This window comes from Lissotriton helveticus, chromosome 11, assembly GCF_964261635.1.
Source record: "Lissotriton helveticus chromosome 11, aLisHel1.1, whole genome shotgun sequence".
Lineage (NCBI taxonomy): Eukaryota > Metazoa > Chordata > Amphibia > Caudata > Salamandridae > Lissotriton > Lissotriton helveticus.
In genome coordinates this window covers 349,271,541-349,298,059 of record NC_136072.1, presented here as the reverse complement: position 1 = coordinate 349,298,059, position 26,519 = coordinate 349,271,541, and the positions used below count along the sequence as shown (strand labels likewise).

General features: G+C 45.5%; 1 protein-coding gene across 2 annotated transcripts in view; it reads left to right on the top strand.

The window, feature by feature from the left end:
- LOC144791089 (serotransferrin-A-like) overlaps positions 1–26,519 on the top strand; it is a 302,511-nt gene that overhangs the window by 148,421 nt on the left and 127,571 nt on the right. The window contains exons 9-12 of one of the 2 annotated variants that reach the window (XM_078665746.1): positions 20,013–20,164; positions 20,707–20,803; positions 20,887–20,925; positions 24,409–24,543. In XM_078665746.1, coding sequence (XP_078521872.1) covers positions 20,013–20,164; positions 20,707–20,803; positions 20,887–20,925; positions 24,409–24,543 — 423 coding nt within the window. Of the gene's footprint in view, positions 1–20,012; positions 20,165–20,706; positions 20,804–20,886; positions 20,926–24,384; positions 24,544–26,519 lie in introns of both variants that reach the window. The other variant, XM_078665745.1, reaches the window with a different exon arrangement.

Genomic DNA, 26,519 nt, shown 5'->3' with positions numbered 1-26,519 from the left:
ATGTAAAATCTCAGAAGATCAAACCAATGTCAGAGTTCTGGTCGGAGCTAAAATAGAGGTGTTAATAGAAGTAGAAAGGCAACATGTTTTAACCAGTACGGTTAGAGGATCACAGGTGGCCATCCTCTATGAGCCTTCCTGTAGGAAACATCTATGCCTTATTCCGCTGGACCCCCTGGAGACACTATCGCTATTTGGATTAAGAGAAAATGCCTGCTCTTAATAAGGAATTATGAAAGTTGATCTTTTTCTTTCCCGTGATTGCCAGTGTGTACCAGAAGCAGACAGAAATTGCACTTATTTGTACCTTTTTAAGGAGTGGAAACTGGTAGAACCTGGACCAGTGGGGGACGTAATCCTTCTCAAAGGACAGCCAGTGATTTCTCAAGCTAGGTTGTAGGAAATGATCAAAGGAACAGCATTCATGAAAGAAAGAGCCTACAAACAGGGAGTTCTGCCACTGCCTGCCCTTAAAAAATTAAAAGAAATCTTTAAATTTTTTTCTTTTAAACGCATCCTGTTTTCCTTTAAGGAAAACGGGTGGCATTTGGAAAATATAAGTTTCTTTATTTAAAAACAAACACAGACAAGGTCGTCTGCTGTGTACAGCAGGCCTCTATACCTGTGATTGTAGTCTATTCCCAATGGGTCGCAAATTGTGACCTGCCTCATGAATATTGATGAGGGAGGTCATTGTGACTCCATTGGGAATCGCTAAATGTGTCTGAGACATATTAATACATTCCATTTTGCGATTTGAAAATTGCGAGTCGCAAAAATATTTCATTTTGACCTACAAAATGGATAGGTTGTACAAGTTAATAGAGCTGTAGTAGTTTTTTATTTAAGTCCCTACCTTCATTATGTTCTATGGTGGATCTGAGCTGGAGTAATTCACAGCTGTTTTGGTCCCCTGTTTGGCTGTAGTTACTTTAGAAGTGCAGTTTGTGAACATCAATACACTTACTTTTTTGTGGGTGGATGCCGGTCCCTCTCTGAACATATCTTTAACCCTCCCTTAACCCCTCCAGTTAGTAGTGAGTATCCCCCATTTTTTCAGCCACTCCCCCTGATCCCTTCCACATTCACTACTACATAGTGAACTTACCTGTGTGACTATTTCCCCAAAGAAAAGTTGGGAGAGGAGCAGGTGGCGATTTACACTTATAGGTTTGTGAACAGCATGCTGTAGTACTTTAGAATCAATCTTTTTTATTGTGTGGTAAAACATCTTATTACACAGCTCAGCTGCATACATCCAATCGCCGGCAGAGCGTAATCTCTTCTCTTTACACAGCATATGGGACCACAACCCGGAGGGCGAACCTGCGAAAGAGATTTCGAGCCATCACGGACAGCCAAGTCAATTGTGCAGATACCACTGTTATCAGAAAAAACAAATAAAGTAGACAAACACCCCAACCCTCCACCCCCTAACCCCCTCCCACTCAGCTCCACATTAGCCTCTAGCTCCACCGTCCACCCTCCAAGACCCTCAAGCTCATCCCACTACCACTCAGGCAACATTAGTGGCTCCTACAGGTTCCAAAGGAATGAGCTGGAGTATTTGTAGGTACTTCGGGTACGTGACCTCCCTCAGATCTTTAGAAAGGAGGTATATGAATGCACCCCAGAGCTTCGCATATTCAGAACCCTTTCCATCAAGGCCCAACAAAAGGCGTTCCATAGCCAAGAGATGCCAAAGCCTTTGGAGCCAATACCTCGGATCAGGTGTAGCTGAGGAATCCCACTGCACCAAAAGGTCCTGCCGAGCCGCAAGTAGAGCCAATGCAATCTGTCTACCCCTCAGCGAGCGCAGCAAAAAGGATTTAGGATGAGGGAGCCTCAACAGCGTGTACTCAGGTGCTCGGGGGAATGTAATCAGGAAGACATCATCTAGGTCATCAAAAACCGCTTTCCAATACCGCACCAACTGCGGACAATTCCACAGTAGATGTACCAAAGTACCCGAAAGGTGACATCCCCGCCAGCAGAGACCTGACTTCGCCACATCCCGTGCCTTGATGCGCGCCAGTGTATAGTATCAATAAGCGGCCACTTTATATGCAGATTCAGTACCCGCAGTGTTACAGGCAGTATGGTGTACGCTGTAAAAGATGTGCTCCCATTCTTTACTTGTCAAAGTGTGCCCCAACTCCGTCTCCCAGCGAACCTGCGCCTTTGTACGCTGTTTCTTGGGGTGTAAGAGAATCATCGCATAGAGTTCAGATATAAGCCACAGTCATCATTCTTGAAGACTAGCCATTTCTCTAAAGTAGTGAAGGGGCAGGACATGGAGGTGACGTTAGGTGGATGAGTCACCCAATGCGCTAACTGCGACTAGTGAAAAGTGTCGGCCTCTGGCAGATGGAAGTATTCCTTACACAATTGGGGGAAGGGATCAGGCCATTTAGAGCAAAGAGGGAACCCACCCTTTTACAGCCATACTCCCGCCAGCGGTGGAAGACTGGAGACGCACACCCCACTGGAAAATCAGGATTATCAACAATGGGAGTCATCGGGGAGGGAACCGTAGTCCAACCATTATGCTGCGCTAAGTGATCCCAGGCCTTCAAAGTCAGGGAGGTCACTGGGGAAGAGTAAAGGCCCCAAGCCCTGTGCTTGCGCGGCAGCCACAGCTCGCGCCAGATATTGCTGCCCGCTACCGTCTGATCCATAAAGTTCCAATGTTTGCTGGACAAGCGCCTATTTCACTCCGTGATGTATTGGAGACAGGATGCCTGAAAATAAGCCTTCAGCAAGGGAAAATCCAGCCCACCCGCGGCCTTTGGCGTGGTGATGAGGGATAATGGAAGCCGTGGTCGCCTATTGCTCCACAAGAATTTATTAAGAAGCCCTTTAAGTTTCCGAAGAGTGCCCGGTGGGGGATTCAGAGGAAGCATTTGGAAAAGATACAGAACATGCAGTAGCACCGTCATTTTCACCGCCGCCATCCTCCCATACCAGGACAGGTTGAGGCGGGACCAGTCCGAAAGTGCTTTGGCAGTTTGATCAACCAATAGTTTGTAATTAAGGGAGACCATGCTAGCAATGGAGGAGGTCAGCCGGATAGCCAAGTATTGAATATAAGAATGCACCCACTGAAAAGCAAAGTCCAGCTGCAAATCTCGTACCTCCGCATCGGGTATAGAGACATTAAGAATTTGTGAGTTTGAGAAGTTAACTTTGAACCCCGCAAACTTTCCAAATTCGAGGAGCTCTGATGATAGGTAGCGCAGAGAAGAGTGAAGCTGAGTCAGCGGCAGGATAACATCATAAGCATATAAACTAATTTTGTGAATATCAGCCCCAAACTTAATCCCTGCAATACCCACATTCGACCGTATGCGCTGAGCAAAAGGCTCCATATAGAGCGCAAAAAGCAGCGGGGATAGGGGACATCCGTGTTGTGCCCCTCTAGTGATGGGGAAGTGGGCTGATTTGCACCCATTCACTCGGACCGCCGCTTTAGGGGCCACATATATGCACTAACCCATCGCACGAAGTTGTCGCCCATCCCAAAGGCCTTTAGAACTGCAAACAGGTAGTCCCAGTCCACCCGATCAAAGGCCTTCTCAGCGTCAATGGAAAGAAAGAAGGCCTGATCTCTAGATCGGTGGACCAGGTCTGTGAGAGGAGAAGCCATTTGATATTATCCCCCCACTGCCGCGTTGGAATAAAGCGTCCATCACCACCCCCTTTTGTACCGCATTGGAATAAAGCCTGCCTGATCCGGATCAATGGTTCCGTTCATCAGTGGGCTGAGCCTCGCCGCTAGGATACTCGCAAAGAGTTTTGCATCAACATTGAGTAAAGAGATCGACCTATTCGAGCAACAGTCTTTAGGGTCCTTCCCAGGTTTAAGAATAACTGTAATCGCTGCTTCTGACATGGAGAGAGTCACCTCTCCAGTATCTAGAAAGGAGTTGAATAGGCGGGATAAAAGAGGAGCCAGCTCCACACAGTAGGTTTTATAAAATATGTCAAAGAAGCCATCTGGCCCCGGGGACTTAGCCACCTTCAACCGAGCAATCGCAGATATGACCTCCTCTATGCAGATCGCGGTGCTAAAGCGTCAGCCGACGTCCGAAAAAGAGGTGTAATGTCATAAGACGCCAAGTAATCCGCCATTCCCCTTAAGTCCACCGCCTCCCCCTGTATAGGTTCTGATAGAACAACCAAAAGGATTCCATGATAAGAGCATCAGTAGTATGCTCCCCTGCCTGAGGGTCTCTAATGGATTGTATGGCCGTCAACTGAGCTCGCGCCCGCAATCTATGCGCTAGCATCCTCCCCCCTTTGTCCCCGCTAAGGAAGAATTTGTGTCGCAAGCGCAGAAGGGCGTGGGCAGCTCTATCTAAATCGAAATGCTTCAGCATGCGCCGCTTTGTCTCTAACTCCCTCCAAACTCTCGAGCCCCCGTCCTCTTATGCATCACCTCCAGAGCACCCACCTCCTTCTCCAACTCAGTGTGCTTTTCTTTGCGCAATCGCAAATATGTTGCCGCTAGCGCTATAAACTCCCCCGCACCACTAGTTTGGATGCCTCCCATACCGATGCCAGGGATGTATTTTCCCGGTCATTATCTGCAAGATAGTTGATGATAGTATTTCTTACCCGTGTGACTACTGATTCCGAGTGTAACAGGGAGTCACGGAGGTGCCAGCCAGGCGGCGACGGCCGCTTGGCATGGGATGTGAGAAGAACCAAGATGAGGGCATGATCCGATAGTGAGCATGGAGTAATAGCCACTGCGGTTAAATGAGGCAGGAGAGAGGACGTGGCCAGGAAGTGATCTAAGCGGGTGTACGTCTTGTGCTCTGCGGAATAATAGGTGTAATTGTGCTCTAGGGGGTGCTGGACGCGCCACACATCATGCAACCCTCCCTCAAGGAGCCACTGCCTCCCCCCTGCGTCATCGCACCCGACTGGTGAGACCTCTGCTCAGACCTGTCCATCACCGGGTCTATCGCAACATTCAAGTCCCCTCCCACTAAGATCGCTGCATCTGGAGACTCTAAAACCTCAGAAAGGTCCACCCTTAAAAAGGGCTCTTGTCGTTCGTTCGGGCATACAGTGATCCTATAGTCAGCTGCGTCTCCCCCCACTGGACGCGGACAGCTAAAAACCTATCCTTAATTTCAGCTACCTGAGAAAGGACTTTGCAGTGTGCGCGCGCGCTAAAGAGGATCATCACCCCATGTTTCTTAACCAGACCTGAGGACCTTAGCTATAGGGGAAAGCGCTTTTCTTTCATCCGCTTAGTATCCCTAGAAAGGAGATGAGCCTCCTGCAGCAGACACACATCACCCCCGCATTTTCCAAGAGGGAAAGAATGGCCGAGCGCTTGACAGGGCTGTTTAAGCCCCGAACATTCAGGCTCACTATTTTTAACTCCCTACCCATAACACCCAAAGGAAAGGGAATAGCTCATGTGGTACTCAATGCCAGTAGGTCTAAGCAGATAATGATGTACTGTCCACAATCCGAGTCCTCGCCTTGCCTGTCGGAGAGCTGGTGTGGAGCCCCAAAAACAACCCTAAAACCCCAGCAAAACCGCTTACCCCCACCCCAACACAAGAAAACACAAACAGGAAGGAGACTCGAGAGTCGCCCAGAGTGTCAGCAGTTCGTCTTACAGGCCCAACTAGCAGGGGAACATGGCGCCATCATGGAAGACTTCTCTTCCTGATACAGGATAGTTGAACTTACAAGGACTGAGAAAAGCAATCAATCCACATCGGAGAACAACCTGCCTCCGGCGCCAGATAAGGACCCAACTAATGCCAGCCGTATGGATCTCAAGGAACCCCAGAGTTATCAGTCACCACTGCCACGGAGGAAAGAGCAGCCTACCTCTCCAGTAGACTTTCAGACACATCCGGCTTCACAGGCGGATCGGACCTCCCAACGCGTTGCCATTCGGTGGAGCGCCTGCGCCGTCTGGCAGGTGATGCGACGCCCCCCGGCGGAGGGGCTGGCCGCTCCAAGCTCAAGATCTAAAAGGCAGCATCCATAATACCATATTGGTATTAAAGCCTTTGAGACTATATTCGTGTTCGTCAGCTTAGGATGTTTCTTCCTCCACCTTAGCGAGTATCCATTTTGGTGAGCCAGCACCAAATCTTGAGACCATGCCAGGTGTTCTACAGTAGAAGTTGCATTTTTACCAGGTATCACTATAGTTACACTAAGTGGCAGATGGTCACTAAAGCCACTTGGGTGAGTGGCAAAATTTTGCACTAAGTTACCATAACGGGTGGGCATAACAATAAAATCAATTGTGGATCTAAAACCTCGCCCAATATATGTTGGACCAAAATTGACAGTCGGGGTGCACATCATATTTGAGAATCCCAAATCAAACGTTGCCATAATATCATTAAATCCTTCCCCTCTGACAGAGTGAACAAAGTGCATTGGGTGCCCACTTTCATCTAGATCTTTTTTACCCCCGCCACACTTATCTTGATTACAAATTCTTGTATTAAAATCCCCCCATATCAGTATCACCTCACTTTCTTTAGTGATAGATTGATCCATTAAGTCCTCACTTAAGCTTTTCAGCACATTCACATGCTTATCCTTGTCAATATTGTTGTAAACATTTACAATTAATAACTTTACATTCAGAGGCAAATGAACAACAACCATTTGGTAATAGGGGGAACATTTTGACATGCTTATATTCTGGACTATCAGCATATTTGAAATGTAGACTCCAATACCCCTTTTATATCTCCCATGAGTTGACCAAATTGCAGGAACGTGGAAGGTTCTATAACCGTCTAGATGTCGCTCCGATAATAATCACGTTTCTTGCAGGCATATTATATCATAATTCCTAATAAATTCGCCCAACTCATTAATTGTAACTTTTGACTCAAGGCCACAGATGTTCCAAGAAAGGATCTTGAGCACCCCCGGGGTAGTTACAGCTAAATCAGCCAGATCACTTCCAAAACCTGCAAAGACCCTCATTTTCTCCTCCTGTAAAGAACTATCTTCAGGAGCTATATCCGAGACAGGCAAAACAAAAGGAACCACCATACCATTTTCACTTCTTTCAGTTGAAAACAAAATTGGATTCCTAGCTTGCATAATACATTTTTTCTTAGGTACATCACAATAACTTTTATGTGGCCTATGCTTGGGGGGTACTGTCTTTGTTGCACTAAATTCAGCCACCCCACTCTCACATTCATATTTAGATCTTACTTTGCATTGATTTTTGGGCAAATACCTTTTTGGGGCAGGACTACCGATGTCATAACTAAAGTAATAATGTCAATCCACAGCCTTTAGCTCATGCAATGCTTCATATCTATTTCTTACTGCTATGTTGTAACCCAGATTATTAACGTAAGGGGGAATACCCAGGTAGGTATCGCCTCGCACTCATGCAAGGTCGATAGAAAAAACCCAGAGGGAGCACATTTATTTCGCCATTGTGTATCACATTTGCCCCACATCGACTGAGAATTTCGCAGACCAGTGCTGGGGAACCTAGGGTTAAAACTACACAGTCCCCTGGTAATACTTTTTAATCTCTTACCACCCACGATATTCGCCTCACCATTTTGAATGCTCTAAACATCTCATTTGTTAAACCACATTTTGAGCCCAAATAGTGAATGGTCTTATTCCGTGGAATGGCCCAAGATTCTTTATCTTTCTCCCTTACCAACGGAACGTTTGCCACGACAACGATGTAAGGTGCCGCTGCTGGCGGGTGATCTAAATAAGTTGGTTCTAGAGCCATTTGGGGAGTTGATATTACCTGCCTATTATCTGCATGTCTTTTATCGGAAGGGGGGATCACCAAGACTATTTTATCAGGGCTTTCCACACCGCTTTGATCTTCTTTACGACCATGCCCACTACACATTGTTGTCCTGCCTTCCCTTGCAGTTTGTAGTGCCTTATTCTTATTTTTTCTCCCCTGAGGCGGATTATAGGTGATGTTCTTGGCAGGTGTGTTTCCCCCCCCCCCCCCCCCCCCCCGGAGTCTCGGCCTCCATTAATGTTACAGGCGCTAACTCTTTTATTATTTTCATGAATTTAATTTGATTTAGCTCAATCTGGTTTAACTTGACCTATATTGGTTCAATAAGGGCCTTAATAGTAGAGGTTGGGTTAGTTAGGAGGAACTCAAGTTCAGGGACAATGATGTTTCCTTGACAATTATGTTTATTTTGACAGTTGTTGTTATTTCTTGCCTGACTTGTTTTTTTCTTCGTTTTAGAGGACCCTATGGATAACTTCCTTAAATCTATAGTTTTGCACAGGGGGAATTTCTTCTATTCCCGCAGTTGCATGTACCAAAGGTGGCAGACATATAGATGGAGTTTTCTTTGTCATAGTGCAGGCTCTTTTAAATGGTGGGAGAGGTGACAGAACAGAATCATCTGACAAGATCTCCTCTCCTCCTATAGCAATACAACCGTTGCTCAGGACCATTGGCATTTTAGGGGATACAAGCAACTCGGGAGATAAACCTTCCACGGGCCTGAGCACCCCACTACATTCTACCAAATTTAGGACCTCCTTATCCTTTATCAAGGCATCCTCGATACTAGATATTTGTTTCTCGAGTGCTCCCACTGCCCCTGTCAAATATATCATTAGTGACATGCTATTTAAACTCTGCTTGGAATTAGGTTTCCCCGATGCGGATTTATTCAACTTCCTTTTCCCCATCCTCCTGCGTAGCACTTTTAAGCCACCATGGTATTCTGGGATTAATTCGAATCACAATGGCCGATAATACCGCAATAGAAATGTCCCAAAAGTCACTTTCAGTTCAACTTAATGTTGAGTTTTTAATCACGGCCGCTTCAAGAGACAGAGCCCAGTTCAGTCTACTCCGGGCTGTGACGGGCAAGGACGGGCCCGCCCTTGGCCCGGGCTTTGCCCGGGCGAGCCCGCACGCTTCCCGTGCCGCGGGAGCCTCCTTGGCAATGTATCCTCCTCTCTCCTCTCGCCCGTGAAATCCCGCGAGAGCTCGCTGCCTTCTGGGGACTGTGGTCCCGGCAGTCCCGCGCTCCGCGGTACAGATGAAACAAGGGCAGTCAGGGTGTCAGATTACTTGCGGGAGGTAATCCCGGCGGCACAACCCCAATGGGCACAGCGAAAACGGCAGCATGTTCAGAATGGGTGTCCCGTGCCGGGGAAACATCCTTTACAACGCAACTTTTACCACGCAGTGCCTTTACGATGCAACTTTTACAACGCAAACCATTACAACGCATTGCGCTGGGGGCGCTCTAGGATAGGGAATAGGTTTAATTTACTATCCAACACCTTCCCTACAATCCACGGGGACTGGAGTTGGAGTAGTAAATTAAACAATTCACTATCCAGCGCCCCAAAGCACTATGCGTTGTAAAGGCATGCGTTGTAAAAACCGCGTTGTAAAGGCATGCGTGGTAAAAGCATGCGTTGTAATGTCATACATCCCCCGCGCCGCGGAAGCCCTGTTGGCAATTTATCCTCATCTCTCCTCTCGCCCTCAAAATCCCGCAAGAGTGCGCTGTCTTCTTGGGACTGTGGTCCCGGCAGACCCGCGCTCCGCGGTACAGATGAAACAAGGGCAGTCAGGGTGTCAGATTACTTGCGGGAGGTAATCCCGGTGGCACAACCCCAATGGGCATAGCGAAAACGGTAGCAAGTTCAGAATGGGCGTCCCGAATACAAGTCAAATTGTGTTGATGTGCATAAGCAGCATCTAACATTTTAACCGGGGCAAACTAACTACTTGCTATTTCAGTAATCTGAGCATATAAAATCTATTCAAGTGTTTGAATAAAGGAACTTCTGAAGGATCTAATTCATAATTAGAATAGTAGTACCGAAAATGATCCTTTCCATAGAAAATACTCACCAGTAAACTACAAGTGATGCCCTATGCTAGGGATATAAGATGGTAAGTAATTTCTTCAACCACTGAATCAGGTACCTGCATACAAACATAGTAATCTCTGGCTTCCATCGTATCAGCATACTCATAAAGCAACCTAATGTAAGCGTTTGATGTATAATCTCCTCTAGATCAATCTACATTCAAGTTCTGCTCTCTTAATGAGAATAAACCATCATGCATCACCAATTAGGCCCACATTGTCTAGCATTTTTCTCCATACTAAATCCCAACCCCAATATGAACAGTACTGAGACCTAATCACCTCAACCCGCGACCGCAAATTATTCCACCAATTTAGAGTAGGTACCCTACCGACCAAGGTCTTTACCTCTCGGTGGTTGGGTTCACATGTAAGCAGTAGTAAATGCCATTTTGCCCACATAAGGAAGAATCGGTGGGCCACATTTTATTTGCATGTCCTGCTTATTCTAATCCAAGGAGAAATTGGCTTAAACCCATTGTCCTCTTGATGGGAACTAGGGATCACCGTGAGGCGTTCAGTCTTTTCAAAACAGCTGTTGACGGCCCCTTTGTGATTGCTCTAGCCAAGTTCCTGGGACGAGTGTGGGTCACACGCTGGTCCGAAGGGAGGTGATGGTAAAATTCTTCTACTGCTGCTATGTGTGTATTTGGTGATATGTTTTATTGCTCTAGATGTATCTTTTTTCGTCCTTTTATCTTCTTAACTAATGAACTGTTTCTGGCTCGCCATACATGTAAGTTTTAATCCGGTTTTATCTATTTATAGTTTTAATACTGTATAATTGGTTTGTCCCACTGTTACGGGTATTAGAATAAGTGTAATGAACTGTTGATGAGGCATGTAGACCCTGTGATTTTATAATGTGCAGACTTTTGTGATTTTCTTAAATCGAAATAAAGTTTACAAATCAAATAAACTACCATCTATTTCATATGATGATTTCTGCTCATGGGGAATTCTTCTCTTCTACAGCGCAGCGCCAGCGGAATCTGAATATAATCCTACAAGCACTATTATTAAGCCTAACACTATAATTATTAATGGGGCGTTTTATGAGCGGCACAGTTACTTCCATAGATGTCCCAGCGCTAGGGTTTCGTGTCCTCTACCATAAGCATAAATGCTAGCCACTGGACTAGATGTATCTAAAAAGCCACGTTTTCAGCTTTTTTCTAAAAGAGAACTCTGACTTCTCTTGTATAAGGGAAAGTGGTCATGCATTCCACAATCTAGCCATTAAAAAGCTGAATGAGCATCCTTCGATGCTTGATTTTTTATATCTAGGAACGAGTGCAAGCTGGGCATTGGCTGATCTGCGAGATCTGTTTGGACTGTAAGCTAAAACCATAGGGGCAGATTTATGTTACCTGGCGCATCCCCAGGGATGCGCCAGTTAACGTGCGCCACAGTGCGCCACAGCTCCGCCACCCATGGTGCGCCGCATTTACAATGCGGCGCACCATGGGGCAAAAACGGCACAGATGCGTGACGCATCTGTGCCGTAAAGATGGCGCATTGCTGGAGTTGCGTCACAAGCGCGACGCAGCTCCAGCAAGGCTCGGGGGTGCCCTATCTGACCAATGCTGCATCAAGACCTACGCCTGCTTCAAGCAGGCGCAGGCTTTTGACGCAGCATTGGCCTGAAAGTGACTGAGTGAAATCTTATAGATTTCGGGGCAGATTTATGTTACCTGGCGCATCCCCAGGGATGCGCCAGTTAACGTGCGCCACAGTGCGCCACAGCTCCGCCACCCATGGTGCGCCGCATTTACAATGCGGCGCACCATGGGGCAAAAACGGCACAGATGCGTGACGCATCTGTGCCGTAAAGATGGCGCATTGCTGGAGTTGCGTCACAAGCGCGACGCAGCTCCAGCAAGGCTCGGGGGTGCCCTATCTGACCAATGCTGCATCAAGACCTACGCCTGCTTCAAGCAGGCGCAGGCTTTTGACGCAGCATTGGCCTGAAAGTGACTGAGTGAAATCTTATAGATTTCACTCGGCCACTTTTGCGAGGCACACCTGCCCCGGAACGCCCACCCTGCGCCGGAACGCCCTCAAGTGGCGCAGGGCTTTACAACGTGACGCATCTGCCTAGATGCGTCACGTTGTAAATCGTTCGTAGGGATGCGCCACGTTTACACCGCCTTGCGTGACGCAACAGCGGCGTAAACGTGGCGCAAGGGCCTCATAAATCTGCCCCTTCACTCGGCCACTTTTGCGAGGCACACCTGCCCCGGAACGCCCACCCTGCGCCGGAACGCCCTCAAGTGGCGCAGGGCTTTACAACGTGACGCATCTGCCTAGATGCGTCACGTTGTAAATCGTTCGTAGGGATGCGCCACGTTTACACCGCCTTGCGTGACGCAACAGCGGCGTAAACGTGGCGCAAGGGCCTCATAAATCTGCCCCATAGTCTTCAAGTAACCAGGGCCTTTGCCATTAAGAATTCTATGGCAATAGCATAAAGCCTCGAAAGAAACTCGTTCCTTAAATGGGAGCCAATGCATTTGGTTAAGACAGAAGTTTAGGGGGAGTGTCTAGGCAATTTCAGGAGCGAATGTGCTACCATATTCTGTACCCTCTGGAGTTGCGTGCCTGTGAAACTCCGAGATATAAAACATTACAGTAGTCCAGTCTAGACATGATAAGAGACTGGACCACAGGTTTCCTGGATTCTTCAGGCAGATAAGGAAGAATAATTTAAGTACTGAAGCACTGTCCTGCCAAGCTTGCAATTTGGCTTTCAAATAACATTTTAGAATCAAACCAAATGCCTACGGCCTCATTTATGAAAAGTGACGCATCGCTGCGTGAAAACAGCGATGCGTCACTTTTCACTGCGCTCTCCCTGCGACATGATTGATGCGTCATATTTATAATATGACGCATCATGTCGCAAGGAGTTACAGATACGTCAGTATTTCTGACGTATCTGTAGGCGCAAAAGTGACGCATTGCTGGAGTGTGTCACAAAAGTGACGCAACTCCAGCAATGCTTCCTTTCACATGGGGAAAGCCCCATGTGAAAGGGCTTGCGTCAGTCTTACGCCTGCTGTGAGGCAGGCGCAAGATTTTGACGCAACAGCATCCTAAAAGTGACGCAGTGAAATTTCACTGCGTCACTATTACGAGGCTTTTTGCGGGTGAACGCCCCCTCTGCGTACATTATACCTGACGCAGGTAAAATGTAGCGCAGGGGTTTACAAAGTGACGCATCTGCTTAGATGCGTCACCTTGTAAATAGTGCGCATCAGGAGGCATGTTTTATGCCGCCGATGCGTCACAAAAAGTGACGCATCGGAAGCGCAAAACTCACGTACGGCCTCATAAATGAGGGCCCTAGACTCTTCACTTTAGGCTCAGGCGTAGGAAGCGGTCCCAAGGTGTTCAGCCACCATGATGTGGACCAAACAGACAGTTGTTAACCTAGGACCGGAACCTCGGTTTTACTTGCATTCAATCTGAGGCAGCTGAGACTCACCCAATTTGTAGTAGTTTTGCAGCCATTCTAAAAGGAGAGGGAGACTTAGGGACACAGTATCAAATTCTGCATTGAAAATCAGTAGGAGCAATGCAATCGTGTACCCTCTGTCCGCAGCTTGGCGTAAAGATTCAGAAGCAAACGGAATAGATGAAATCCTGATTGAGTCCCATGCAGGATATGGTTTGCTTGGATAAACAAAGAGAGTTGCTGGTTTACATATTTTTTTGCAACCTTAGAGGTAAATGGGAGATGGCGAGATGGCCTATAATTCACTGACTTGGTTGCGTCAAGCTATAGTAGCATGTTTTCACAGGTGGGGGACCTGACAACTAGCGATAGAGCAGTTCAACAGGTTACACAACTCTGAGTAATGCGTGCAGCACCACGTTCCAGAATCGTATGAATAGCAGGGTCAGAGGGAGCCCCTGATATTATTGACGCCATGATCTGGATGACATCTTCAGTCAGAGAGCTTCTTTATCTTCAATGGGTTCGAAATAAGTTTGGAGGCAGGGAATATTTGGGGCAGCCTCTGAAAATGTGGGAATCTATGACTGCCACTTTATACAAAGAAACCCTGTGCTAGGATGTTGCACCTGTCCTCAAAGGGAGGTATCACTGGTGAGAAGAGAAGAGAAGGAAGAGAGGATCTAACTATAGAGAAAAGCTAACGAGGCACATTCTGCACTGTCTCAATTTTCCCTATTTAGAAACTTCATTGCATCTTAATTTGCTTGTGATAGCTTTTTAGGTTTCTACAAGACAGGGCTTTGTCACAAGGATCATAATTTTGTCGCCATGTGCGTTCTAGCCATTTGCAGCCTGTCTTTAGGATGAGTAGCTTTTTATTGAACCATTCGGCCGAGGGTTTCAGTCTTTTTATCACATGTTCGGTTATTGGCGCGATCTGATCTACTGCACACTTGATCCACCCTACTACTTGGGAATTGGTCGCTCCTATGCTAATCTCCAAAGCCAAGTTGTTCAGTTCCAAGGCTTAAGTGAAAGCTTTAGTAGTTACTTTAACTCATCTTCAGGTTTTGGTTGGCTGATTTTAGGTGGCTCAATGTCCTGTCAGACAGGTTAGCCAGCACATAGAGACTGCAAAATGGTCAGCCCATATCAGCGGGATGGGAGGGTTAGTTACTAAATTCCCTAGATTTATGAAGATGGGATCTAAAGTATGACCCGATCTATGGGTCTGGCCTGCACTAGTTGCCTCAGTTTAAGTGCTTCAAGATCAGAAACTAGCGTTGAAGCTGTGTGACAGCTTGCATCTTCAACATGAAGGTTTAAATCACCAACAATGGTGAGGTTGGAGTATTCGGGTACTATGCTAACTAATGAGGCACAGAAACTAGTGGCAGGGCCAGGAAGCTTATAAATCAGAGGTCCTATTAAGGTGATATTACCTGCATCATAAGGAGATGACTGCTGCATCCCTCTCCACGATTGGGGTTTCAGAGAGAGTACAATGAAGAGAATTTTTAAATACTATAGCTATCCCATCTCCTCTCAACTGAGGCCTGCCCAACCTAACAATGGCGTAGCCCTGAGGGATGGCCCTCAGAATGTCTGGGGCTGAGTTCTTTTTTAAAAAGATGGTGTCCAGAGAGAAATCTGTTAAAAACTCAAACAGTTCTGAACTGTGCATGGCCAACAAGTGGCAGTTAATGGAAAAAGGCTGTACAGGCTCCGAAGCCTGAGAAAGAGCTTCCTCTGCAACTTTATGCTCCAAGGATGAATTAGGATTAAAACCACACTCACCACAGTTGAATCTTGGTAGAGTAACGTCCAAAGTATTACTGTGGTGAGAAGAGGTCACTGGAGTCAGAGGCATTAATTCTGTGGCAGAGTATTGTATGATGGCTGGTGTCCAACAAGTTCATTAAGGAGCATTTCTAATATCATTATTTTTAGTTCATGAACAAGCACAGGAAAGTCCCCTGAATCCAGATAGGGAAATTCAGCTTTATTCAGTACTACGTGGGTCACGGCACTCAGTCTTGTCACTTGTCAGGTAAGGTAGTTCAAAAGTAAGAAGAAAGTTCAGATAAAGTTCTAATAGCTTCTGATGAGTCTCCACTATTATTCCAGAATCTCCCAAATTCACCCTTGCTGTCATCTGTAGCAAGATAAGGTCACTCAGGAGAAGAATATCTCCATCAAGGCATCCTCGATCCCTTGGACCTTCTTAGATTAGGCCGTTCACTTTCGTCTCCACTTAGCTCAAATTCTCCAGATGATTTAACTATGGGTGCATGGGCTCTTTCAGAAGACAACTTTAGTCTTTTCCTCGCTTGATTTCTTGGCCAGCTTTCTTTCACTACCACTCGTGGTCCCTCAGCACTAGTTATTTTGTTGAGGTCGCGATCTGCCTCATTACCCAAGAAAGTATCAGCTGCCTCCATGCCAGCTTTAGTTTCGGATTTGTCTTGACCCTCCCTCAGATCACTCTAATGCTGTTTCAGGCTCTGTCTGGTCCGCTGCAGCTTGGCTGACTCCTTCCAATGCACTCTCAACCACTGCAGGTGTCTCTCCTGGGAGAGGAGCTGTTACTTCATCAAGGAGACACAGGTCCCTACGAGTGTGGTATGTGTGCACCCAGTTAGGAAGGCCACCACACTTCACTGCAGTTGTATTAACCAAGATCTACTGATACGGACCACACCAGCGAGGCACTAGACAGTTCTTTCTCACATGCTTTTTCATGATGACGAGGGGGTGAGCTATTGGATGAGCAAATAGTTATATGCATGGGTAGATGACTAAGATGAGTAGTAAACAATGATGTTGACCATGAATAAAATGCAGTGTGAAAGAATTTAATAATGAGTGGGTGAATGGATAGGCCACTGAGTGGATGGATGAGTATGGTTGTAATTGTAGGTAGATATATGAATGGGAGTCAGAGAAGTTATCAGGTGGAGGGATATATGGATGAATGAGTGAATCAATTTTTGAGGACATAGGTGAAAGAGTGTATGAATGGATTTTGTGAATGGGTGGATGAACAGATGTCCGGGTGAATGGGTGGGTGAGATAGCAGGTGGGTGCCAGTGGATGTGTGAGTGAATGAGTGATTGTATGGGTGAGTGGGTGGATAGGTACAATGATGAGTAGGTGGGTGGGTGAAGGAAAGTGAGATGAATAGGTGAGTGAATAAACAAGTCAGGGGGGACGGTGTAAGTAAATGGATCGAGGAGTGAGTGGATGGATGGGTGGAGGCATAGAAAGGTGGATTGCTTGATGACTAGGTGATTGATTTTATAAATTGTTAGAGGAGGATGAATGGGTTAGTAAATGGATATATCAGTGAATCACGCAGCCTCACATGGAGCAGTGTGCTACAAGACAACCCGTCCTCACAACAGACAACAGATGTGCTCTACAGTAAGAAGATGGTGCACTTAGAGAGTGAAACAAGAGCACAATTCTTTCAATGTTATATCCACTCACTAATGCTAAGGGTCTAATGCTTTATATTTATACGCACTCGCTCCGGACCATACTTACAAGAAAGAAACACGTCCATTTAAAAACACAATTATATACCTATTGAAATAGCCATCAAACAAAGCAACAATAAAGGAATCTATGGGGTTCCTGTGTACTATGTATAATTTTAAAAAGTAAGCCTGTGTAGGACAGGTAAGCCATCCATCATTCGGTTAACGGTCTTTACACATTCAAGTTTAAGGAGGCTCCTTCTTATCCCACGCTCTTCCTCATCTAAATTCTCCAGTCAACTCTTGTACCTCATCACAACAATTCACTTTCATTAACTTAGCAAAGTATGCCAGAGATTGCTGCCAGAACTATACACAATATATCACAGGTGTACTGGACTGGACATACATAGATGAATCCTTTAGAAATGGTCACATTATCTTAGAACTGTGCACAAAAATCCAGTACCTCAGAACTGGATAGAATATGGTACTGGCGGCCTTAAGATATTATATTGACACAGCGCCATGACAACTATGGGTAGTAGTGTGCTCTATATACATTTTATTGTCATTTAATTTCGCAATGCACTAGAAATGTTTTCCAGAGCTGCACATAGTACAAAAGTAAAGATAAACAAACTTACCTGATCACCTCGCTCCATCAATCAGGATTTGTGAAGCATGCTACTCACCCGTTGGGGTCTTAAGGCGTGGGGAGGAGTCGTGCAGCTCCGATTCAGCCAGAGAGCCAGGTCTTGAGGTTCTTCTTGAAAGTGTGCAGAGTGGGGGAACGTCTGATGTTGAGCGGGAGTCTGTTCCTGGTCTTTGCTGAGAAGTAGGAGTAGGCTCTGCCACCTGTTCTGACTCTGTATATGCGTGAGGTTTTCAGCGAGGGGGAGGTAGGCGGAGAGGAGATTTCTCTTAGGTGTGTGGAAGGAGAATCTTTTGTTGAGATGTCGTAGGTGTTGGGTGATGTGTTCATTTTGTGGGTTGCCAAGGACGAACCTGGCAGGGGTGTTCTGGATGGACTGGAGTTTCTGGAGCAGGGATTTGTTGATGCCGGCATAGATGGCATTTCCGTAGGCCAGTCTGCTGGTTATGAGTACGTGGGTGATGGTCTTTCTGGACTCAGCAGGGATCCACTTGAAAGTCTTGCGAAGGATGCAGAGGGTGTTGTAGAATGACCTGGAGCTGGCGTTGATCTGTTGGATCATGGTGAGGGAGGAGTTGAGTATGATGCTGAGGTTGCGGGCATGGTCTGTGGGAGTAGGGGGGCTACGGAGGGCGGAGGGCCACCAGGTGTTGTCCCAAGCTGAGGGGTGGGTTCGAGGACGAGGACTTCTATCTTGCCCGAGTTGAGCTTCAGACACCTGGTGCTCATCCAGGATGTGACGTCTTTCATTCCTTCCTGGAAGCTGAGTTTGGTGATGTTGGGTTGCCTCGTGAGGGAGAGGATGAGCTGGGTGTTGTCAGCTTAGGATACTATGCTGAGCCCATGTTTTCTGACTATGGCAGCGAGAGGGGTCATGTAGATGTTGAAGAGTGTGGGGCTGAGCTACGATCCTTGGAGTACTCTGCAGTTGATCTCTGTGGGTTTGGAGAGGAAAGGCAGGAGTCTGATTCTTGGGGTTCAGCCGGTGAGGATGGAGTGGATCCAGTCGAGGGCAGTTCCGTGTAAGCCAGCATCATGGAGTCTGGCGGTGAGAGTTTGGTGGGAGAAGGTGTCGAAGGCTGCAAAGAGATCAAGTAAGATGAGTGCCGCAGTGTGTCCCTGGTCGAGGAGAGTGCGGATGTTGTCTGTGACAGCGAGGAGGGAGGTCTCGGTTTGGGGTTGCTGCGGAATCCGGATTTGAAGGAGTCGAGGAAGAAGTTCGTGAGTTGGCTGTTGACAATCTTCTTGGTGACGTTAGCTGCTCAATCGAGCTCTTTCTGCTTCTGGGGCAGGCTCCCACACTGCACTGCGGCCAATCATGACACTGCAGGAAAGCAGCGTTAGGATTGACCTGAGAGCTATGACTTTGCACTCCCAGGCAGACTGGGAGCCTGTGCCTGCTTTTGCTAGCCCCAGCAACGTTACTGGGTTGGGGAAAGCTTCACTGCGAATGAGATGTCTGGCCAGCCTGAAACAGCCCGCCAAATACCTCATGCACAGTGAATGCACTACAACTCCCCCACCACAGTGTCATCCCCCTGGACCTGTTCTCAAGACTCGTCAAAGTCTTGGGGGCAGGTCCAGGGGGATTAAAATAAAACGATAATAAAACAAGTTAGAAACCCGCTTTATTATTGTTTTATATGTGGGTGGTGGTAGGGGGGTGGTGCTCCTCCACCCTAATGGAGGGGCCACCGCTGCACAAATGGGATATTCAACAGATATTTTGATTTATTAATGATTTTTTTTTTATATAGATTAGTTTAGATAATTAATGCATTTCGGGATGTATCAGAAAGGTGTTATGTTATAGAGCATATTTTTTCAAATCAGATAATCTGTATTCAATCTTTCACAGATGAGCATAAGAGACAACCATAATATAAAACACACTCAATTAATATAAAAAAGAACTGTCAAAAATGTTTAATATTTAAAATACATCAATAAAAAGAAACGCATACCAAGCACAAGACCATTATCAAAAACCCAATCTTAAAATATAAACTGATGTATTACATAATAAGATTAAAACAGCAGATCACACAGTACTTTTTCAACAAAGTAGCCAATGACTGATTGCGTATCATTTTTGTGTGCAAAATGGTTACATTATGCAGATTAAGAAACTGGAACATGCAATCATTTGAAGGCATTGACTCTTTATATTTATCGACTGGGCCTTGAATTTTAGGTATTTGCTGGCTGTTTGGGGGCTAGCTCTGTTCCACGCTAGCAATGCACCTGCCATGGTTTGTATGCTCTGTCATATCAACAATAGGAATGGTAATCTAGTCTACCATATTGAAATCGCAAAAGCCATTAACAAGTGACGGTCAATTTTCTGATCAATGTATGTTATCCAGACAAGGTTTTATCCATATTGTACGTAACTCTCTCTCAATTCATATATCATGATCCCAAAAGGTTCTCCAGTTGGTCGCATTGTTCCAACATTTGGAAGCTCATCCCAGTACTTGCTCACTGGATTTTCAAATGTATTGTTCTTTTTCCAGAGACGAAAACCTCCACCTCGGTGAACAGGGTGCGCTGGTGTACATCAAGCAGGGAGGAGAAAGCAAAGTGTGACACGTGGAGTGCCCTGAGCGGGGCCACCATTGAATGCACAGAGGCAAACTCAGCGGAAGAGTGCATTCTTCAGATTCTGGTGAGGGATTTATCGAAGGCAATTGGTTTATACCTGTTCTGTTGCTATCCTTCACCAAGGCCTTGCCACCAACCATATATTTTGCTGCTATACAAGACCAAACTAACTGCAGGACCTCAAGAAATAGCCTTATACACCCTGGGTGTGTTATGGGTAGTGCTGGAAACGCCTGGAGTCTACAGTCAGAATACAACAGCATTCATCTTTAAGTCTGACTGGGCTGTTAATTCACTACAGGGATGCATGTGCCACATCCTCTCAATGGGTAGATTACTTGGGTAGACACGTGAACATTGCAGGCGCTTTAGCACTGAAGATAATTTTGAGTGTTCTGGATTAAGTCGATAAATGGATATAGGTACTGGAGCTGCTGTGTCAGAAGAGGAGACTTATGCAAGTTAGGCTCTGTTAAAGCACTGAAAATGAAATGTCGTTGGTCTTTGTTCTTCCATCCTACCTTTGTAGGAAGTCATAGTCGTAGGACAGTTTTGGACAGGAGCAGTCATGGCATTCAATGATCGTCAGTTATTATGCTATTTTAGAAACGAGAGGCAGATGCTGTGACCGTGGATGGAGGAGTTGTCTTTACTGCTGGGAAGTGTGGTCTGGTACCCGTCATGGGGGAGTATTACGACGCAGGTATGTTGCTAGCAAAGACCTCTGAATTACAGGCGAGTTGGAGTTTGAGCATTTGTCTAACTGTTGCTTTGTGTCCATTGCAGATAATAAAACCCCATGCAGAAACAAAGGAGCAAAGACAGGTGGGTACAGATGGTTTCTGTTCTGTCCAGTGTTTGAGGTCTGAGTTCACGAGACAATATATTTTTGGCTATTGTAACGCTATGCAAGGGCCATTAGCCTCGGACAATCAACTGCAAGAGTAAAGGAAGGAACTGTCGTGTTGTAGCTATTTGCTGGGCGGCACACCAAGTACAGGACACAGGTTAGTCGGGTACCTCCTTTATTATCATGTTGTACAGCTGCTCGTCAGCACGTCCGTCCTCGTCCCTGTCCTGGTCATTGTCTGTCCTCTTCCTGTCCCGTCACCGGAACTGGTGTCCGGTGACGACCTGGTCACTCTCCCTCAGGACCCACAGGGTCCTAACGCCCTACTGTCGGTCGCCCACCCTATCAGGACACGACATCTCCCCCCTTGTTGCAAACAAATGTTCATGACACATTTATCATAACCACTGTCGCCCACCATTGACAGTCTTCATTCACAGTTACATTGATGAAGGGGAAAGAACAAAAAGAGAGAGAGAGAGAGAGAGAGAGAGAGAGAGAGAGAGAGAGAGAGGGAGAGAGAGAGAGAGAGAGAGAATCCTTCTCACTTTTATCTCTATTCAAACATATTGTCCCTATCATTTCTTGCATGTCCTTCTCATCCTCGCTTCATCTTCCTTTATTTGTCTTCTATCTCCTTCGTTATTTTGCTGCCTGTTCCGTTGATGATTCTTCACCACGTGCTTTTATCTTTTCTTTTGCCTCTTTGTCTTTTATTGTTACGTCCCTTCGGTCTGCACTTATTTTATCTTCCACTTGTGGCAGTCTCGTCTTGATCAGTCTGTAAGGTGTTACTATCCGTGCCTCCGTTATTAAGATGCCTTTCTCTGCTTCTGACAGTTCTTCACTTATCGTCTCGAGTGTTAATAGTTCTTCATTGTTTACTCCTTGATCTGTGAGGCTGTTATTCTTTGTGTCTCTCCATCTTTGTTGTCTCGATACTTCCTGGATCGCTAGCATGGTGGTGTCTCTTTTTGTCTCTCGTTCTTTGTCCCTCTTTTCTTTGTTATTTCTCTTTTCTGTCTTTTGTTTAGCCTTATCTCTGGCTTTCCTTTATCTTTACTTCTTTCTTATTTTGTCCTTCTTTCTTTTCTTTATTTCTACTTATTTGGCCTCTTCTGGGCTTTCCTAGTCTTTTCCTCGTTATTTCCTTGTTTTCCTATATTTGCGTCTTTCCTGCGACTTATTTCTTATCTTTGTGTCTTTCCTTTTGTTTTCTTTTCTTTCGTGTTCTCCTTTCCTCTTTCTGCTTCTCTGAGTCGTCTTTGTCCCTCTTTTCTTTGTTATTTCTCTTTTCTGTCTTTTGTTTAGCCTTATCTCTGGCTTTCCTTTATCTTTACTTCTTTCTTATTTTGTCCTTCTTTCTTTTCTTTATTTCTACTTATTTGGCCTCTTCTGGGCTTTCCTAGTCTTTTCTTCTTTATTTCCTTGTTTTCTTATCTTCTCTTTCTCTTTTCTTCTTTTCTTTATTTTCTTGTAACTTCTCCTTTTGTTCTTTCTTTTTCCTTGTGCGATCTTTGTCCTTTCTTTCCTTGTTGTTCTTCCTTTTTTCCTTTATTTTCCTTTCTTTTCTTTGTTGTTTCTCTTTCTGTCTTTTGTTTAGCCTTCTCTGGCTTCCTCCACTCTCTTTCTTTCACTCTCTTTTGCTCCTTTCTTATCTCTTTTCCTTTCTTGTTTCTCTTTCTTTCTCTTTTTATTTCACTTATTATTCTTGTCTTTTCTTCTTTTCTTATTGCACTGTCTTCTTTCTTTGTCTTATTGCTCTTTTTCCACTTGTGCGCCCTTTGTTTGTCCTTTATTCTCCACTTATCGTATGTTATTCTTCTTATTTACCTTTTGCCTGGCTTTGAAATGGCTGCTCTGTTCTTTCCTTTGATCATTTCTTGAGTCTCTGTTTCTTTTGGTATGCTATGTTGTGCTCCTTTTTCTTTATCCTTTATCTTTTTCTCTGGCGCCTTAATTGTGTTTGTACTTATTTTCTTCTCTTTTATCTTCTTTTGCCCCTTGTTTTTCTTCTTTGTTGTGGGGATCTTTAGTCCCTTTCTACCTCTGTTTACCTTTGTTTCTCTTCGTGTTCTTTAATTGTCTCTTTTCCAATGTTGTTTCACTTTTTTTCTTCTTCGCCTGGCCTTGAAATGGCAGCCCCGCTGTTTCTTATGGCCTATTTCTCCAATGTCCCATTTAAAATGGCCGCCGTTATCTCGCGAGATTTGGCGATCGAAATCTCGCTTTTCCTGACCTCATAATGGCCTCCTCATTTGTTTTCCACTTTCATTGGCTCAGCCGCCTGACTTAGTGATGGCCGCCGAGACTTCTAAGCTCTCGCGGGACCTCGCGCCTTGTTTTCAAAGGCCCGCGCTTGTTCTTAGCGCTTACCGCAATCTGCTGCGTCTTTCCACTGCCGCTGTCTGGTGGGCTCCCGCGGCCCTCTTCCCGTCTTCCATCTTACTTGCGGCGCATCCAGGGTGAGCACCTGGTTTTTTCCACGATGGTGCACGTGCTGGACACACGTCGATCCGTATCCCACCCTCGTCGCCAGTGTCGTGTTGTAGCTATTTGCTGGGCGGCACACCAAGTACAGGACACAGGTTAGTCGGGTACCTCCTTTATTATCATGTTGTACAGCTGCTCGTCAGCACGTCCATCCTCGTCCCTGTCCTGGTCATTGTCTGTCCTCTTCCTGTCCCGTCACCGGAACTGGTGTCCGGTGACGACCTGGTCACTCTCCCTCAGGACCCACAGGGTCCTAACGCCCTACTGTCGGTCGCCCACCCTATCAGGACACGACAGGAACCAAAGGTGATCTCTTTGCCAATAATGAAGGCACACAGTTGCAACGACCGTTTGCAGATGTTTTAAGAAGATGTGATCTCAATAAATTGTGGGCTCCCTCGTTGATTCTTGCCTTAGCAGTTCTCATTCCACATCCCTGGGAGGTCTTAATCTAGTGTGTGGATGATAGCATTGTGCCTCTCAGGTCATTTTACATATCTCATTGACTGTTATATTGTTCTCTGCTCTAGTTCTCGTCTGTATTTGAATTCTTTTGAAATTGCAACTCAAATTATTTCATTTGTGAATACTCTAGTGTAGTTTCTTTGTGTTACTAAGGGGCTTTCCCTGGAAATTCATCATATAGCTCTTCTTCAGTCAGTTATTACGATCTCAGCAATTTAGCAACCTATTAGTCTCCACTTCTTAATTACACTTTCGTAGTGATGCAGCATTCTTGTTTGCTCTGTGGATGTTGAAATGAACTATCGAGATTAAACAGTGTGGAGTGGAAATGTTGTCTCTGCTGTGGCTAGATAAGTACATATACACTGAAGTCTACCCCTATGGTGCCTCTATCTGATAATGAGTTCAAGAGCCTACTCAAAAATCTCCTCTCAGGTGCAGTTTCACTCATACATTTCCTTTTGTCATTATTTAAGGTACATACTATGCTGTGGCCATAGTAAAGAAGAGCAGTAAGGACATCTCCTGGAACAACCTGCGTGGAAAGAAGGCCTGCCACACAGGCTTCGGTAGAACGGCGGGATGGAATGTTCCAATTGGTCTGATACAGAACCAGACCCAGAACTGCAAAGTTGGTGAGTGGTCGACCCTATCTTTGCATTTTGTTTCTCATTTTGTTGTCACCAGTTTCTTGTGTGCATTTATTGTAAACACAAGGTAACATTATTTAAAGTGTTCGTGGATATATGTGTTTAGACATGGTGCTCCTTAAGGTTACATTAAAGTGTCCTTCCGCACACAGGTTCAGGGGGGTCTGTAATTGAAAGTTGATGTGAATGGAATGTAGAGGAGGTCTGAACATAGCAAAGGAGAAAGTAAAAAAATGTGCAGATGCAATACTTGCACTGGTGACAGAAACTTTAAAAATTCTAATAGCCTGATTTATTGCATGATGATCGGTCCACTGAACCACCAATGGAGCAGAGGGGGCACTTTCAACACACTTGTGACAGATGGTCCACCATATTTTCAATTTGCCCCTTCATTAGTAGTTAGTCATTTTCTGAAGGTTTGTTTGGCTGTCGGCTCTGTGGCCTTCTTTCAGTTTATCAATGAAACGGGAGAATGCACAGGTGCAAGATACCTTTAAATATCAGGCTTCGTGTGTTTGGTGATAATGGTGGTGGCAATGGCAAAGCCACAATGTGATGGGCTCATGAAGTACTGGCGGCCAAGAGAAACGAATATTGGCAAATGCAATAGGTCTGGCTTGCATTTTCTGTTATAACTAAGTAAGTGGTATTGGCTTTTTAGTGCTTCTTTTACTACCGATTTATTTATTTGCAGAGAATTATAAATCGTGAACGTGACCCTTCCGGGTATCATGGTGCTGTACTTATAGCAGTCAGGTCACACAAACCTGAGAAAATGCAAGGAATGATATGTAGGAAGCAATGCAAAACACATAAACAGATACAGTATACCACAATGGTCTGCTTTTTGTTGAACTTCTGTGGCTTCAGCAGCAGGGAGTTAGAGCCTCTTGAGGAGCGACTGCCATCAGATAGCTCACGTTTTTGGGCCAGTTAGACGTGTGTTCAAGGCAGAAAACCAATTGGACTACAACTACCTCACAACTCAGTCAGCAATATTTGGGTGAGATATGTTTCAGGTAATTATCAATCCTACCAGAAATCACAGCCCCAAACATATGCTCCCCGAAGCAACACCCCTGCCTTATCTTGTGATCCCAGCACTTCCTCAACAGTCTCTGAGGCTAGGGGTTGCAGAATTACTGTCAGGGATCTCAAGGGGAAAACCAGAGGTTGCAGTTGCGATCACTTTTGACCACTAAATGACATCCATGGGCTATGCCCATGATTGGTGGACAGGCTACTCGAGAACATAAAGTTCTTTAATGTGTCGTTCTGCGCTCAGCCTAATTAAGAATGGGAACATTTAAAGCCTTACTATTAATGCCAACACAGCCTGCTTCCATTTAAAGCATGATACTATACTCATAGGTATCACAGGGAGCAGAAAGTCTGACTAGGACTAGAACTGATGGCTTTCCTCAATCTTCTCCCTCTGCCACCATGAAGCAGACCAGACTTGGATACCCAACGAAACAGAGCGCGAAATGACTTGGGTGAGGCTTTTACTTCTTGCCAAATAGAATCAGGGGATGACACACGTAGCTTATTCTCGGTTGTATGTCGTTACAACGCATACCGTTGCAATGCATGCCTTTTCCACGCATGCCTTTTCCACGCACGCGTTACAATGCAAATTCAATTACCACGAATATTCTTTACCATGAAAATACCTTTACCACGCATAGTTATACAACGATTTTCGTTGTATAACTATGCATGATCATTTTCATGGTAAATGCTTTCTCCGATCCCTGCCCCATTACCTTACATGTTCCCTCCGCCCCCAGCCCCCAATCCTACCACACCCTTACCGCCTGCTGTGCTTTTTTTTGTTTATAACTATAAATATATTTTTAAATATGCCTAACATTAAAATGTAGTATAATAAATAAAATTACTCAGTTTTCCTTATTTTTCTATCAACGGACTTCTCCTCCTTCATACTCTGTTTTAAG